Genomic DNA, 12,218 nt, shown 5'->3' on the forward strand with positions numbered 1-12,218 from the left:
CTGCCTCGCAGCTGTGAGGATGGCTCCAATTCCTGCCTCCTGGCGGGAGACTGAGGCTCAGGGGAATGGTATCTTGTTCAAGACCATTTGGCAACTGAGAGGGAAAGCAGATGTCAGGAGGAGCTACACCCACATTCCGGGGAGGGGCCGCTGCTGGGTGGGGGGCACGTGGGGACCTGCACTCACGCAAGCTTCTGCTCTGCTGCGCCCACCAGCCCCGTCCTCGCCCGCACCCTTGCCTGCTTCCCTGGCTGGCTCCCACTTGCCTCCCGTGCCAGGTGCTTCTGGGGCTCAGCAGGAGAGGAAAGGGGCAGAGGGGCATAGGGTCCCTCGGGTACTGTGGGGGCAGGCGGGCGCACAGCGCTCCGGCTCTGAGCCAGGCCTGTGAGGGAAGGGGCTGCAGGCTGGCAGGGTGCCGACTTCCCCCATGGCTGCTGTGAGCCCGCAGAGTCATCCTTGGCCCCGTCCCGCCCTTGGGGAAGAATGGGCCCCTCTGTCCTCAGGCCCCTTCGACGTGCTGAGCATCCAGACGTGGCGAGGAGCCCGAAGGGTGTGGGGTCCCCTCTGCAGGGTCCTGCTTGTTGCCTGTTTCCGGCGGGCGGGGTGCACAATGGGGTCTCTAAGGACCGTTTCCCGCCACTGGCCCCATTGTCACTGTCTCCGCCTTCCTCCTCAGCCTTTCAGCCGCATAAAGGGCCAGTGAGGTTTGGGACAGCCACAGCCCAAGGCCCTGAGGCTAAAAGCCCCTGAGTGGGGGTGTTCCAGAACACCTGGCCCTGTGTGAGCTGCCTCCTCTCACCCCAACCCCTTGGATCCTGGGAAAGACAGCCATGGCTCAAGGGCCAGGGACCCCTGGGCTGAGCCCCAGAAATGGCTTTCCATTCTCGCCTGGGCCGGGGTGGGGATGGAGGCCAGAGGCCCTGCCCAGGCAGATGAAGCCCCCAGCTTTCAAGGGGGAAACTGAGGCTGTGTGAGGGACACGGCTGTGCAGGGCCCACAAACACGGTCCTTTCTCTAGGTTAGCAGATGCAGATGCTGATGAGTGCCATGCCCTCTGTGGACACCTGGGGGGGGTCACCTCCAGCGCCGCCCTGTGACTTCCACAGGGCAGCTTGTCTGAAAGCTGCACGTTCAAGGGACTTACCCTTTCACACAGATCACCTGCCTACCGCAGGGCTGATGAGGATGGGTGAGGAGCGCAGCCATTGGGTGTCATGCACTGTGGGGGTTCACCCACCTTCTGCCCCTCCTCAGGTTCCTTGCTGCTTCTCTCCTCTCCCAACTGTGGCACGCTGAGGGCTCAGGCACAGGACCGCTCCTCTGGGGCAGCCTCCAATAACCCTTGGACAACCTCCACTTTTTCATCTTCAGCCCTGACCACTCCCTGGGGCCCATAGCCTTACATCCATCTGCCCCCAGCCCAAACACTTCCGCAAAGACTAGAAAAGGAGGTAGCCCGTGTGCCCTCCTGCACCGCCTCCTCCACTCCTGTCTTGGAGAGGCTTTCCCATGGGCCAAGCAACCCCCTTACCTTTGGCACTTGCCCTGATTCTCTGGCCAGCTTCCTACAACCTCTCCTTTTCAGCCACACCCAAGTTCACCTGTTCACAAACACCCTGGGCTGGGCCCTGGCCAAACCCTGGCTTCTACCCACCTGTCTCAGGAAGTGCCTGAGCCTTGCACCTACAGACCCTCCCAGAGAAAGCCCTGGCTTTGCAACCAGCTGTCTTCTCATGAGACACAGGGCCACAGGAGCACCACGGTGCCCAAATGGGTCTTGGAGCATTAGACCAGGGGCTTCATGCCTGCCCTGAGGACAGGTGGCCAAAGTGGCATGGGAGATAGGGAGACGGTGTGGGTGAGCAGGTGGGCAGGAGTTACAGGAGCCTGGGGCCTGTGGATCACAGACACCGCCAGGCAAGTGCCAGTTCACACAGGTACAGGTGGCTGCAGAGTGCCCAAAGGCCAAGAAGCAGAGTGCCTGGTGTGGACAAGAGAGGAGTGGGGAGGTCGGGCGCAGTGGCTCGCGCCTGTAATCCCAACACTTTGGGAGGCCGAGGCAAGCAGATCATGAGGTCAGGAGATGGAGACCATCCTGGCCAACATGGTGAAACCGTCTCTAATAAAACACAAAAAATTAGCCGGACGTGGTGGCATGCATCTGTGATCCCAGCTACTCAAAAGGCTGAGGCAGAGGAATCACTTGAACCTGGAAGGAAGAGGTTGCAGTGAGCCAAGATTGCGCCACTGCACTCCAACCTGGGCGAAAGAGCGAGACACAGTCTCAAAAAAAAAAAAAAAAAGAAGAAGAGTGGGGAGTGCACACTAGAGTCCAGTTAGGTGCATTCATCCAGTAAGCCTCCTAGGTAACTGCTCTAGGTGCAGGGAATAATGCAGGCAGCAGGACAGGAATGGGTGCTGTCAGCTCCCCCTAGAGCTCAGTGTACATACACCCTTCCTTTCCTGGGAGGGCCGTTCCAGGCCCCCAGGAGACAGGACACGCTGAGCTGGGTGGGGCTGGGGCCAACGTGGGCAGGCCTGTGAGACTCTGCACTTGGGAGCTGGGGGCTGTGGTCTGGGGCATACCCATGTCTGGAAGCAGCCTCTGTCCCTGCAGGGGCTCCAGACCCCAGCCACGGATGGCTAAGGAGGAGCTAGGCCAGGGCACGCACAGACAACCCCCGACATTCATGGGTGTCCAGCCCTACTCTGGGTGTGGAGGTCGTGGCCCCGCTGCCTGACCCAGAGCTCGGCTCTTCCACTTGCGCTTCCCACCCCCAGCTTCACAAGGTCACCTCCAGGAACTCAGTCTTTTTGTGTGTTGTGTTCTGGAGAAGGAAGGTGATCTCCCCACTCCCGGGGCTGTCTGCCTTCCCTGTAGCTGGCAGGCGCCAGAGGCCCCCGCCTGTGACATCCGGCTTTCCTCCCACCACACTCGCCTGAGAGCCAGCATCTGTCTTCTTGGGCCTGCTCAAGATCTCCTCCGTGTCAGCCCCTCCTCCATGCCCTTCTCCCTCAGACCCCAGCCCCCCATCCCTTCACCGCCCACTGGGGCTCATCGCTCAGGCTGTAGGAGGGAAATGGAAGGATGTCCTCCCGGGGTCTGGCTGGCGCTGGGTGTCCGAGTCAGCGGAGCGCCCCCACCAGTCTCCCCGAGGCAGAGTCATGGGGGTGCTGGCGCCTGGACGCTGTCTCATCCCGGGGAGCCGCTTTCCACCGGCTCCCTGGGCTCCAGCCGCCCCACGCGAGCCCCCGGCTGGTTCTGGGGCCAGGACCGCCCCTCTCCAAGGCAGACTTCCCTTCATTCCACGACAAAGACGCGCAGCCCCGTTTCCCTGGGGCTCTAGCCCGTGAGATCGCCGGGTGTATCCCGACTCCCGCCGGCACGTGCGCTCCCCCAGGGCAGGGCCTGCCTGTCCCCTTCCGCGGGTCGCCAGCAGCCAGCACAGGCCGCAAACGGCGGTCCGCAGAGCGGACCAAAGGAGCCGACCCTCGCAGGCTTGGAGCCGGACGCGGCGGGGCAGAGCCCCCGAGGCTGCAGCTCGCCGGAACCCGCGGGAGGGCAGCCGGGCTGGGCGGAGCGCACAGCGCAACGGACCGACCGCGCAGGCTCTGCCGGCCACTTCCGGTGTCGCGCGGCGGCTCCCGGCAGGAGGCAGAGGGCACACCGCCAGCCCCAGGCCAGGCTGCGAGGGCCGCGGACCCGAGCCGGGAAGGACCTTGGGCGGACGAGCCGCGCGTCCCGCAGCCATGGAGCAGGACGACCCGGCCGAGGCGCTGACGGAGCTGCGCGAGCGGCGGCTGGGCGCGCTGGAGCTGCTGCAGGCGGCGGCCGGCTCGGGCTTGGCAGCCTACGCGGTGTGGGCGCTGCTGCTCCAGCCCGGCTTCCGGCGCGTGCCGCTGCGGCTGCAGGTGCGGGGCGGGGCCGGGCCGGGCAGGGGAGCTCGGCTGCCGCTCAGGGTCTCAAGGTCTGGGCGTGGCCGGGGTGAGCTCCGCGCCCCCGTCTGGTAGTTCCGGCCGGGCTGCGGGCGGGGCGGGAGCGGCCAGTGAACTCTCGCCGCCACCCGGTCCAGGTGCCCTACGTCGGCGCGAGCGCGCGGCAGGTGGAGCACGTGTTGTCTCTGCTGCGAGGACGCCCCGGAAAAACGGTGGATCTGGGCTCTGGCGACGGCAGGATCGTAAGTGCCCGCGTCTGGGTCTTCGTCGCCCCACACCGCCCACCTGCCGGCGGGCGCCCCTGCCCACATCCTGGTTCCCACACTCTCGGTGCCCACAGGTGCTGGCGGCCCACAGGTGCGGCCTCCGCCCGGCCGTGGGCTACGAGCTGAACCCCTGGCTGGTGGCGCTGGCGCGGCTGCACGCCTGGAGGGCCGGCTGTGCCGGCAGCGCCGGCAGCGTCTGCTATCGCCGCAAGGATCTCTGGAAGGTAACCTGGGGATCCCTGGCCACCCGCTGACAGCCCAAGGTGCGGCTGACACCTGCGAGGGCTGGGGGCCGGGACTCGGAAGCTGCGATGACCCGGTGCCCACCAGGCCTCTCCCCGGCTGGGGCGACTTCTCTTCCGGCAGGTGAGCCTGAGGGACTGCCGCAACGTGTCTGTGTTCCTGGCCCCTAGCGTGGTAGGTCCGGGGTTGCCAGCCCCGCTGGGAAGCCCCAGCCACACTCCAGGGTGTTTGCTGCTCTGAGGCCTGGGCCTGCCCGGTGGGTGCTAGGCTTGGGGCTAGGGGGGTGAGCGCGGCTGTTTTCTACCAGCCCCGCCCCCGCCCCCTCTACTCTGCTGTTCTCTCCCTCAGCTCCCGCTGCTGGAGGACAAGCTGCGGACAGAGCTGCCTGCCGGGGCCCGCGTGGTGTCTGGGCGCTTCCCACTCCCCACCTGGCAGCCTGTGGCCGTGGTTGGCGAGGGCCTGGACCGAGTATGGGCCTATGATGTTCCTGAGGAGGCTGGGGAGGCCGTCTCCTCGCGGATCCCCATCCAGGCTGCCCCCGGACCTAGTTCTGCCCCCGTCCCGGGGGGCTTGTTTCTCAGGCCAGCTGAATGTTAGACACGATAAAGACTCTGTGGGTTCTATCCTGACTCATGTTTCATGGGGGGCTGGGTGGGAGGGTTCTGTGCTGGCTGACGGGCTCTGCTCTGCTCTGCTCCTTGGGAGACGGCCTAGTGGCTGCCGGTCCTTGGATGCTGGGGCTTGGCTGGAGGCACAGCCCCCACTTTCCAGGGGTCCCCTGCACCTGCCAGCTTCCTCAGCCTCAGGATTTCGTGCTTGTACCTGCTCAGAGGAACCATGCTTAAGTGACCTGCCCAGCTGTGCACAGGTCTGCCTCTAGCGCCTGAGGCAGCCATCATCCTTCATTCCGGCCAGACCAGGGCCCTGGGGTCACACCCAGCTCCCTCTGCCCACCTGCCCAGGTGCTGGTCCACGTACTCCTGTAGCTCAGAAAGTTGCTCTTCAGCCATCGTGGCCCGGACCAGCAGCTGTGCCCGCTCCCGTTCCAGCTCTGCCTGGCATGGGGATGTAAGCCATGAGCTGGGGCATGGCGTGAGGAGGGGCCTGGGCCAGCCCTTGCCTCCTACCTGGGTGCTGCGGGAGAAGTCCCGGAGCTTCTGGTGGATCTGGGCCCAGGATGCAGCGTCCAGGCCCCTGTGAGGGGAGAGGAAAGGAGGAGTGGTTTTGAGAGCTGGCATGGTGACACAGGGACAGACGTGACCGTGCAGAGTCAGGTTCCCAGAGCTGGGAGGGGACACCTGGGAGTGAGTGAGGGAGGCATGGGCCCCCCCGTGCTCCTGTGGCGCCCCCCCCAGGCCTTGGAGCCATCCGTGTATGGGGACAGCCCGGGCCCAGGGGGTCTGCTGGCTGCTTGGGGAGGGCTAAACCACAAGGCCAGCCCAGACAGTGACTCCAGCATCAACAGGGATGCCACCCCCACACGGGTGTGCCCTAAATCCCAGGAAATGGTCCTTGGGGAGCCCTGCCCATTGTACAGCTGGGAACATGGAGGCCCAGAGGCAAGGGCTGGCCTGGTCACCAGGCGCCCTGCTCCCACCTCTCGCGTCCTCCAGGTCTCAGCAGAAACCTCCCTCAGGTGTGCTCTCCCTGATCCTGCATGTTCAAGGCCAGCTCCATCTACAGCAGCCCCTCTTCTCTTTCCTGTGATTATCAGTGTCCCCGGGACCCACGGAGGGACCCCAGGGTGGGGATGTGCCACTGAGTGCGTTGCTGTGACCAGACCCTGTCTGGCGGGGGCTTGGTGGAGCAACTGGGGGCCCCAGGGTGCATTCGTTGTGCTCTCTGCCTATCCCCCACAGGCCTCCCCCACACCCATGAGGGCACTCACTGTGGCTCTGACGTTCCCCCCTGGGAGGCTCCACCGGGTCCCTTCTTTGGGGATGAGAGCAGTGCCCCAGGCCCGCCGTGCTACAGAGGTTTGTGGTGGGGACGTTTCAGTTGGCTGAACAAGGCAGGCCCCTCAGAGGCCCGGGGCTGAGGTCTCTGTTGAGCCCAGGATGAGGCCTGGGGCCAGTGTGGGGCAGTGGGTGGGTGGGGGGCACCCGGGCCTGGAGCTTCTGGGGGTCTCTAGCCTCACCTGGTCCTCCCGATGGCTGAAGTCAGTGACCAGGGGCACGGGCAATGGTTCCAGGTCCAAGCTGGCTATGTCAAAAATAGCTTGGGGGTTCCCAGGTGCCCTGTCAGGGTAGGCTAATGTCTGTCTGGGGCCACTCCTGCTGCACACCAAGACTTTGAGGCACAGAGACTTAGAGACCCACAGATGCCTGACACCTCCCATCCCAGTGGGGCCCACCTGTAGGCAACCAGTAGCTCCTCATGCCTGCGGCTCAGATCCACCAGCCTCTTGTGGTAGCTGCGGGCAGCCCGGGCCAGCTGCTGCTCACGGCTGCGGTGCGCTGCCCGGATGTCCTCCAGAGTCGCCTCCAGGAATGTCCGGAGGGCCATGGTGGCTGGTGTTTGGCCTGCACCATCTGCGTGCTCCTGGAGGCGGTGGGCTGGGTCCGCATGGGGCCCACCCCCCATCTTTTCTAACCATCCCCCCACCCCAGCAGGCTGAGCAGTGCCGGGGCCCTGGGGTCTCCCTGAAGCTATCCAGCACACCCAGGCCAGGCTTGGGCTCCCTAGGCCTCAGGGTGCTCCTGCAGGGCTCACCACTGCCTCCCGGGCGCAGTGCTGCAGCCGCAGGACGTACTCATCCTTCAGTTTCTTGAGCTGCAGCTGTAGCCGGGCGTTCTCGGCCTCTGCCTGACGGAGCTGGCCTTGGCAGCTGCACAGCACCTGGGGTGGAAGCCGCCCTCAACCTGTGCCCTGAGAGTGGACCCCGGCTGAGCTTCTGGGGCCCCCACCCCCCAGGTCTCCAAGCAGTCAGGGCAGAGCCTCACCACAGCCTGTGTGGCCAGTCGCTGCCCGGCTGCCCTGGCCTCCTTTCGGGCTACCTGCAGCTGCCGGCCCAGGGTTGCCCTGAAGACACAGGGGTGAGGCTCAGCAGGCCCACGATCAGGGGTTCTCTCTGCTCCAGGATGGGGCCCCAGGTGAGATGGCCACTCACACACGCATCTCCAGTGCCTGCTGCCGGGCCTCCTGACGCTCCAGCGCCCGCTTCACTTCCCCCTGCAGCTGTGGGGCACACAAGGCTGGCTGGATGAGACCCTAGGCTTGGGGTCTCTGGTGCTGCCCTCTCCCCTGAGCTAGGTGGCTGCACACTCACGCTGCTCCCCAGCCTGTGCTGCTCATTCTCGGGGTTCATGGCGTTCTTGGGCTGCACCTGAATGGAAGGGAGGGCAGGGAAAGCTAAGGGGTGGGTGAGCCCCAGTTTCACTGAGGCCCCTGCTGAGGCTTCCCTCTGGCCTTTCCCAGCCAGGCTCTCCATGTGCTCATGGTAACCTGGAATCTGCGGTCATCAGAGTGTCCAGGCACCTGGGCTTTGTGTCTGAGCTCTTGGGCTGGTGCCCGGGGGTGCCTGGGGTCAGACTCCACTGGGACTGCACAGCCCTGGCTGGCGCCATCTCCTCGCAGCTCCAGCTCCAGTACCCGGCTCTCCAGCTGAAGGATCTGTGGGACAACTGGCATGAGCAGGTGCACCTGCCCGCGGGCCACCTGGGGTAGGTGAACATTCACCCGGTGCACGCTCAGGGGCATGCAGCACTCAGAGGCAGGCCGAGACCCACAGATGCCACGTGCGTGTGCATGCCCATGCAGGGCACGTGTCCTGGGCCTGCACCCCCTGTCCCCCGTGCACTGAGGCTGGTTCACACGGCTGCTCACCTCACTCTTCAGCTGGAAGATTTCAGCCTCGTGCTGCTCCTGTAGATGGTGGGTTGTGATCTGAATGTCGACCAGCTCCTTGGAGATCTGTGGGTGGCCAGGTGAGAGGTGGCATCTGTGGGCCCTGCTGGCACCCTCCCTCCTCACGAGCACCCTGGGGCCCCACACCTACCTGCAGCTGCTGCTCCTTATTGAGCGCTAGATCTGGTGGGACCTCTGCTTCCAAGCTGGTGGCCCACACTGCGGTGCCCCCAGGAGCTCCTGGCAGCCAGTCCTTGGCTCGTAGCACAACCTGGGGAGGTACCGCCACCCATTCCCCAGGTGGGTCCCAGGCTGGGCTGTGGCCCCACTCCCATGCACTCACCAGTCCCGCCTCCCTGCCTGGCTGAGCTGCAAAAGTCCCTCTCCTGGCTGAAATTAGACCCAGGGTGAAGGAACCTGCACCCTCCTGGCCTTTGGGGGAACGGGCAGACTTCAACCCCATGGCAGGAGCGGCGAGTCCCAGAGAACTCACATTCTCCACCCGCCGAGAGGGAGGTCCAGGCCTGGGGCCTGTGGTGGCTGCGTGCTCCATAGGCTAGGGGACCCTGGCCAGCTCCGAGCCCGGTGCCGCCTCCACGCCCGGCTTCCCCATGGCTGCTGCTGCCACCGGCACTGCTACGTGCGTTGCCAAGGCCTCTGTTGGTCCCAGGTGACTCCCAGGGCACCGCCCACAGGGGCCGGCCAGACCGGTGGTTGCTGAGGAGGGAGGATAGCTCTTCCTCTCTCCATGCCTCCGTTTCCCCACCTGGGGAATGCGGCCCAGCGCCCCCTGCACATACCCTGTGCAGATGGAACCAGGTGCGTGAAAGCGCCCAGCCTGGGCGCAGCGGACAAGCACGCGGAACGGAGCGGCAGCCCGCCCGCAGGATGCCCTGAGCTACACTCGCTGGACACCTTCTGTGTACCTAGCAGTGCTGGTTGAGCCCCGGGACGGGGAGGTATATCTCTGCACCTCTGGCCTGAGAAGAGGGGCGCAGACGTCCCCATCAGGGGCCGGAGAACTCGGAAACGACTGGCTCAGCCGGGGCGTCGGGAGGGCTTCCTGGAGGAGGTGCCAGCGCCGGGCGCGGCGGGGTCGGAGCGTGCGCGCGGCGCCCCACCGGGCACGCGCACCGCCGGCGGGCCTTGTGGTCTCATCGCGCGCAGGATCCGGGCCGGGCGGGGGCGGGGGCGGGGCGCGTCCGCGGAGGGGGGCGGTTGGCGGCTCCCGAGCCCAGCGCCGCGCTCAGTCCGGACCCCGTGACCGGCGGCCGAGGCCCCGCCTCCGTCTGTCTGTCCTTCGGGCCCTCAGCGCAGCCGTGCCGGTGAGGCGGGCGGCGGGGGAACGCGGCTGTCCCGGGTCAGGGGTCTTGCGGCGGCAGGGCGGGGGGCCGAGGGGCGGGGCCTGGGAGGAAGGCGTGGCCTTTGGGGACTGGGGCTCGGACTGGGGGCGGAGCCGGGGCTGGTTGGGGACCGGCCGGGTTCCGCTCCTGCTGGAGCCCGGTGCGTGGAATTCCACGCGAGTGCCGGGGAGTTCCTGGGGAGCCGGGCTTCTCTTTTGGCCCCCAGCGTGTTGACCGAGCCCGCTTCGCACAGCCCTTCCTAGGGTGTGGAGAGCGGGCCCCGCCCTGAAGGGGCACCGTGGGCTGGGGGGCCTGTTTTGGAGCAGGCACCGGTGGCCGAGCTCGGTGACCATGAAGGTCAAGGTCATCCCCGTGCTCGAGGACAACTACATGTACCTGGTCATCGAGGAGCTCACGCGCGAGGCGGTGGCCGTGGACGTGGCTGTGCCCAAGAGGGTGAGGGCAGGCCGCGGGCCGCAGGGACGCGGCCGTGTCCCCCGAGAGCCTCCCCGACCCCCCTGGCAGGAGCGAGCCCCCACGTGCTCTGCTCTCCGGAAGTCATTGGCGGCTGGGGTTCCTTGTTTATCTTGGGGCTCCCTGAAGTTACTGCGCCTCTGGCCTCCGCCCTTTCGCTGCTGCCTGGCGGTCCCTGCACGCGCTGGGTGCAGTCGCCGCCCGCTGGGTCCCCGTTCCCCGGCGCTACCCGGGGCTCTGGCCGGCCTGGGGCAGTGAGCGCGGCGGATCCCGATATGGAGGGAGTGGGCCACCGGGACCGTCTGTGTTATCGTCACTCCCGTCCCTTTCAGCTGCTGGAGATCGTGGGCCGGGAGGGGGTGTCTCTGACCGCTGTGCTGACCACCCACCATCACTGGTGAGCGCCGGCGGGGCGCGGGGAGGCACGAGGACGCCGCCTTGTCCCAACCCGACCTAACCCGGCCCCCGCCCGCCCGCCCGCAGGGACCACGCGCGGGGAAACCCGGAGCTGGCGCGGCTGCGTCCCGGGCTGGCGGTGCTGGGCGCGGACGAGCGCATCTTCTCGCTGACGCGCAGGCTGGCGCACGGCGAGGAGCTGCGGGTGAGCGCGCGCTCCCGGGAGGGGCGGGGAGGGCGCTCCGGGTCCACCCGCTCTCACAGGTCCGCCTGCTCCTCCGCCGCAGTTCGGGGCCATCCACGTGCGTTGCCTCCTGACGCCCGGCCACACTGCCGGCCACATGAGCTACTTCCTGTGGGAGGACGATTGCCCGGACCCACCCGCCCTGTTCTCGGGTACCCGCAGCGCGGAGCGCGCCCACCCCGCCTCCCGCCGGCCCCGCCCCATCTGCTCTGACCCGCCCTCCCCCGCCAGGCGACGCGCTGTCGGTGGCCGGCTGCGGCTCGTGCCTGGAGGGCAGCGCCCAGCAGATGTACCAGAGCCTGGCCGAGCTGGGTACCCTGCCCCCCGAGACGGTGAGCGGGCCTGGGCCCTCCCCTCTTCTCCCGTGGGCACAGCCCCCACGCTCCGCACCCTCACTGTGCTAGGGATGCAGAGTGAATGTCCACCTGAGGGCAGACCGGGCAGGGGAGGCCAGGCCACCGGCGCAAGCACTTTCCCCGCTTCCTGGCCGCGTGCGCGCTCACCGAGCGCTCTTCCTCCAGAAGGTGTTCTGCGGCCACGAGCACACGCTCAGCAACCTGGAGTTTGCCCAGAAAGTGGAGCCCTGCAACGACCACGTGAGAGCCAAGCTGTCCTGGGCTAAGGCACGGCCCCTTCCCGCCGCGGCAAGAGGGTGGGGCGGGGGGAAGAGGCTTCGGGGGCGGGGCTCTCAGACAAGGCCTAATGGTGACTGGGGCCTGTGGTCACTCCAGAAGAGGGATGAGGATGACGTGCCCACAGTGCCGTCGACTCTGGGCGAGGAGCGCCTCTACAACCCCTTCCTGCGGGTGGCGTGAGTATGGCTGTTGTTCCGGTGCCTCCACCGTTACGTGGACCCTTAGGAAGGCATCTCGGGACTGAGTGTTGGGCTGAGTGAGCATCTCTGGCTTGGGGAGGCTGCTCATTAAGTGCCTGCCTGCCCGCCCACCCCTCGGCGCCATCCTCCCGCGTGGGCAGTGGGCCCTGCGCCTCACTGCACCCCTCCCTGCAGAGAGGAGCCGGTGCGCAAGTTCACGGGCAAGGCGGTCCCCGCCGACGTCCTGGAGACGCTCTGCAAGGAGCGGGCGCGCTTCGAACAGGCGGGCGAGCCGCGGCAGCCACAGGCGCGGGCCCTCCTTGCGCTGCAGTGGGGGCTCCTGAGTGCAGCCCCACACGAGTGAGCCACCCAGACCCTCACAGGGCTGGGGCCTGCGTCCCTCCTCGTGACCTCGACCAGCTGGACCCATGCGAGGGCCACCTCTGGCACCTTCTTCGAGGCCCTGGCCAGCCATCTGCCCAGCCTCGGAGGGTGGGCAAGCTGGTGCTTCCCGGGTGGACACACAGGACCACTCAGTGGGGCCTGTGTGGGCGCCGAGACCTGGGTGTCTGGGAAGTGGGGCACACGGGGCCTCCGAACTACGAATAAAGCTTTGAAAGGCCGTTCTCAGTGTTGGCAGATGTGCCAGGAGAGGA

General features: G+C 66.7%; 3 protein-coding genes and 1 long non-coding RNA gene across 27 annotated transcripts; 3 read left to right on the forward strand and 1 right to left on the reverse strand.

Annotated features, from left to right (window-relative positions):
- The first annotated feature begins 77 nt into the window (after positions 1–77).
- Positions 78–5,068, forward strand: ANTKMT (adenine nucleotide translocase lysine methyltransferase). Of its 2 annotated transcripts, XM_055364835.2 has the most exons (5): positions 78–3,912; positions 4,074–4,178; positions 4,277–4,426; positions 4,569–4,619; positions 4,794–5,068. In XM_055364835.2, exons 1-5 carry the CDS (start codon positions 3,751–3,753, stop codon positions 5,040–5,042), a joined length of 717 nt encoding a protein of 238 aa, XP_055220810.1. In that variant the 5' UTR covers positions 78–3,750; the 3' UTR covers positions 5,043–5,068. The 2 variants fall into 2 exon arrangements, with proteins under 2 accessions (XP_055220810.1, XP_055220811.1); XM_055364836.2 differs by lacking the exon at positions 4,569–4,619.
- An 84-nt stretch (positions 5,069–5,152) lies between these two features.
- On the reverse strand, positions 5,153–8,916 carry CCDC78 (coiled-coil domain containing 78). Of its 15 annotated transcripts, none has more exons than XM_055364799.2 (14): positions 8,785–8,916; positions 8,443–8,562; positions 8,271–8,357; positions 7,890–8,057; positions 7,714–7,770; positions 7,555–7,622; positions 7,388–7,466; positions 7,158–7,283; positions 6,799–6,986; positions 6,583–6,682; positions 6,334–6,413; positions 5,573–5,639; positions 5,400–5,500; positions 5,156–5,267 (listed from the first exon to the last, which is right to left on the reverse strand). In XM_055364799.2, exons 1-14 carry the CDS (start codon positions 8,842–8,844, stop codon positions 5,156–5,158), a joined length of 1,413 nt encoding a protein of 470 aa, XP_055220774.1. In that variant the 5' UTR covers positions 8,845–8,916. The 15 variants fall into 15 exon arrangements, 14 of the variants coding, with proteins under 14 accessions (XP_055220766.2, XP_055220774.1, XP_055220773.1 ...); XM_055364800.2 differs by having other exon boundaries at positions 5,157–5,267; positions 5,400–5,496; XM_055364798.2 differs by having other exon boundaries at positions 5,400–5,639.
- Positions 7,449–8,308, forward strand: LOC129527486 (uncharacterized). Its single transcript, XR_010131483.1, has 3 exons — positions 7,449–7,537; positions 7,863–8,107; positions 8,205–8,308. It is a non-coding gene; the product is annotated as an uncharacterized lncRNA (long non-coding RNA).
- Positions 8,917–9,484: 568 nt separating the features above from the next.
- Positions 9,485–12,185, forward strand: HAGHL (hydroxyacylglutathione hydrolase like). Of its 9 annotated transcripts, none has more exons than XM_063699866.1 (9): positions 9,485–9,616; positions 9,961–10,090; positions 10,441–10,505; positions 10,592–10,709; positions 10,792–10,900; positions 10,980–11,080; positions 11,270–11,371; positions 11,480–11,559; positions 11,758–12,185. In XM_063699866.1, the coding sequence occupies exons 2-9, from the start codon at positions 9,986–9,988 to the stop codon at positions 11,924–11,926; spliced, it is 849 nt and encodes a 282-aa protein (XP_063555936.1). In that variant the 5' UTR covers positions 9,485–9,616; positions 9,961–9,985; the 3' UTR covers positions 11,927–12,185. The 9 variants fall into 9 exon arrangements, with proteins under 9 accessions (XP_063555936.1, XP_055220808.1, XP_055220806.1 ...); XM_055364833.2 differs by having other exon boundaries at positions 9,532–9,616; positions 9,888–10,090; XM_055364831.2 differs by having other exon boundaries at positions 9,532–9,616; positions 9,888–10,090; positions 11,273–11,371.
- Positions 12,186–12,218: the final 33 nt, after the last annotated feature.

This window comes from Gorilla gorilla, chromosome 18 (assembly GCF_029281585.2).
Source record: "Gorilla gorilla gorilla isolate KB3781 chromosome 18, NHGRI_mGorGor1-v2.1_pri, whole genome shotgun sequence".
NCBI lineage: Eukaryota > Metazoa > Chordata > Mammalia > Primates > Hominidae > Gorilla > Gorilla gorilla.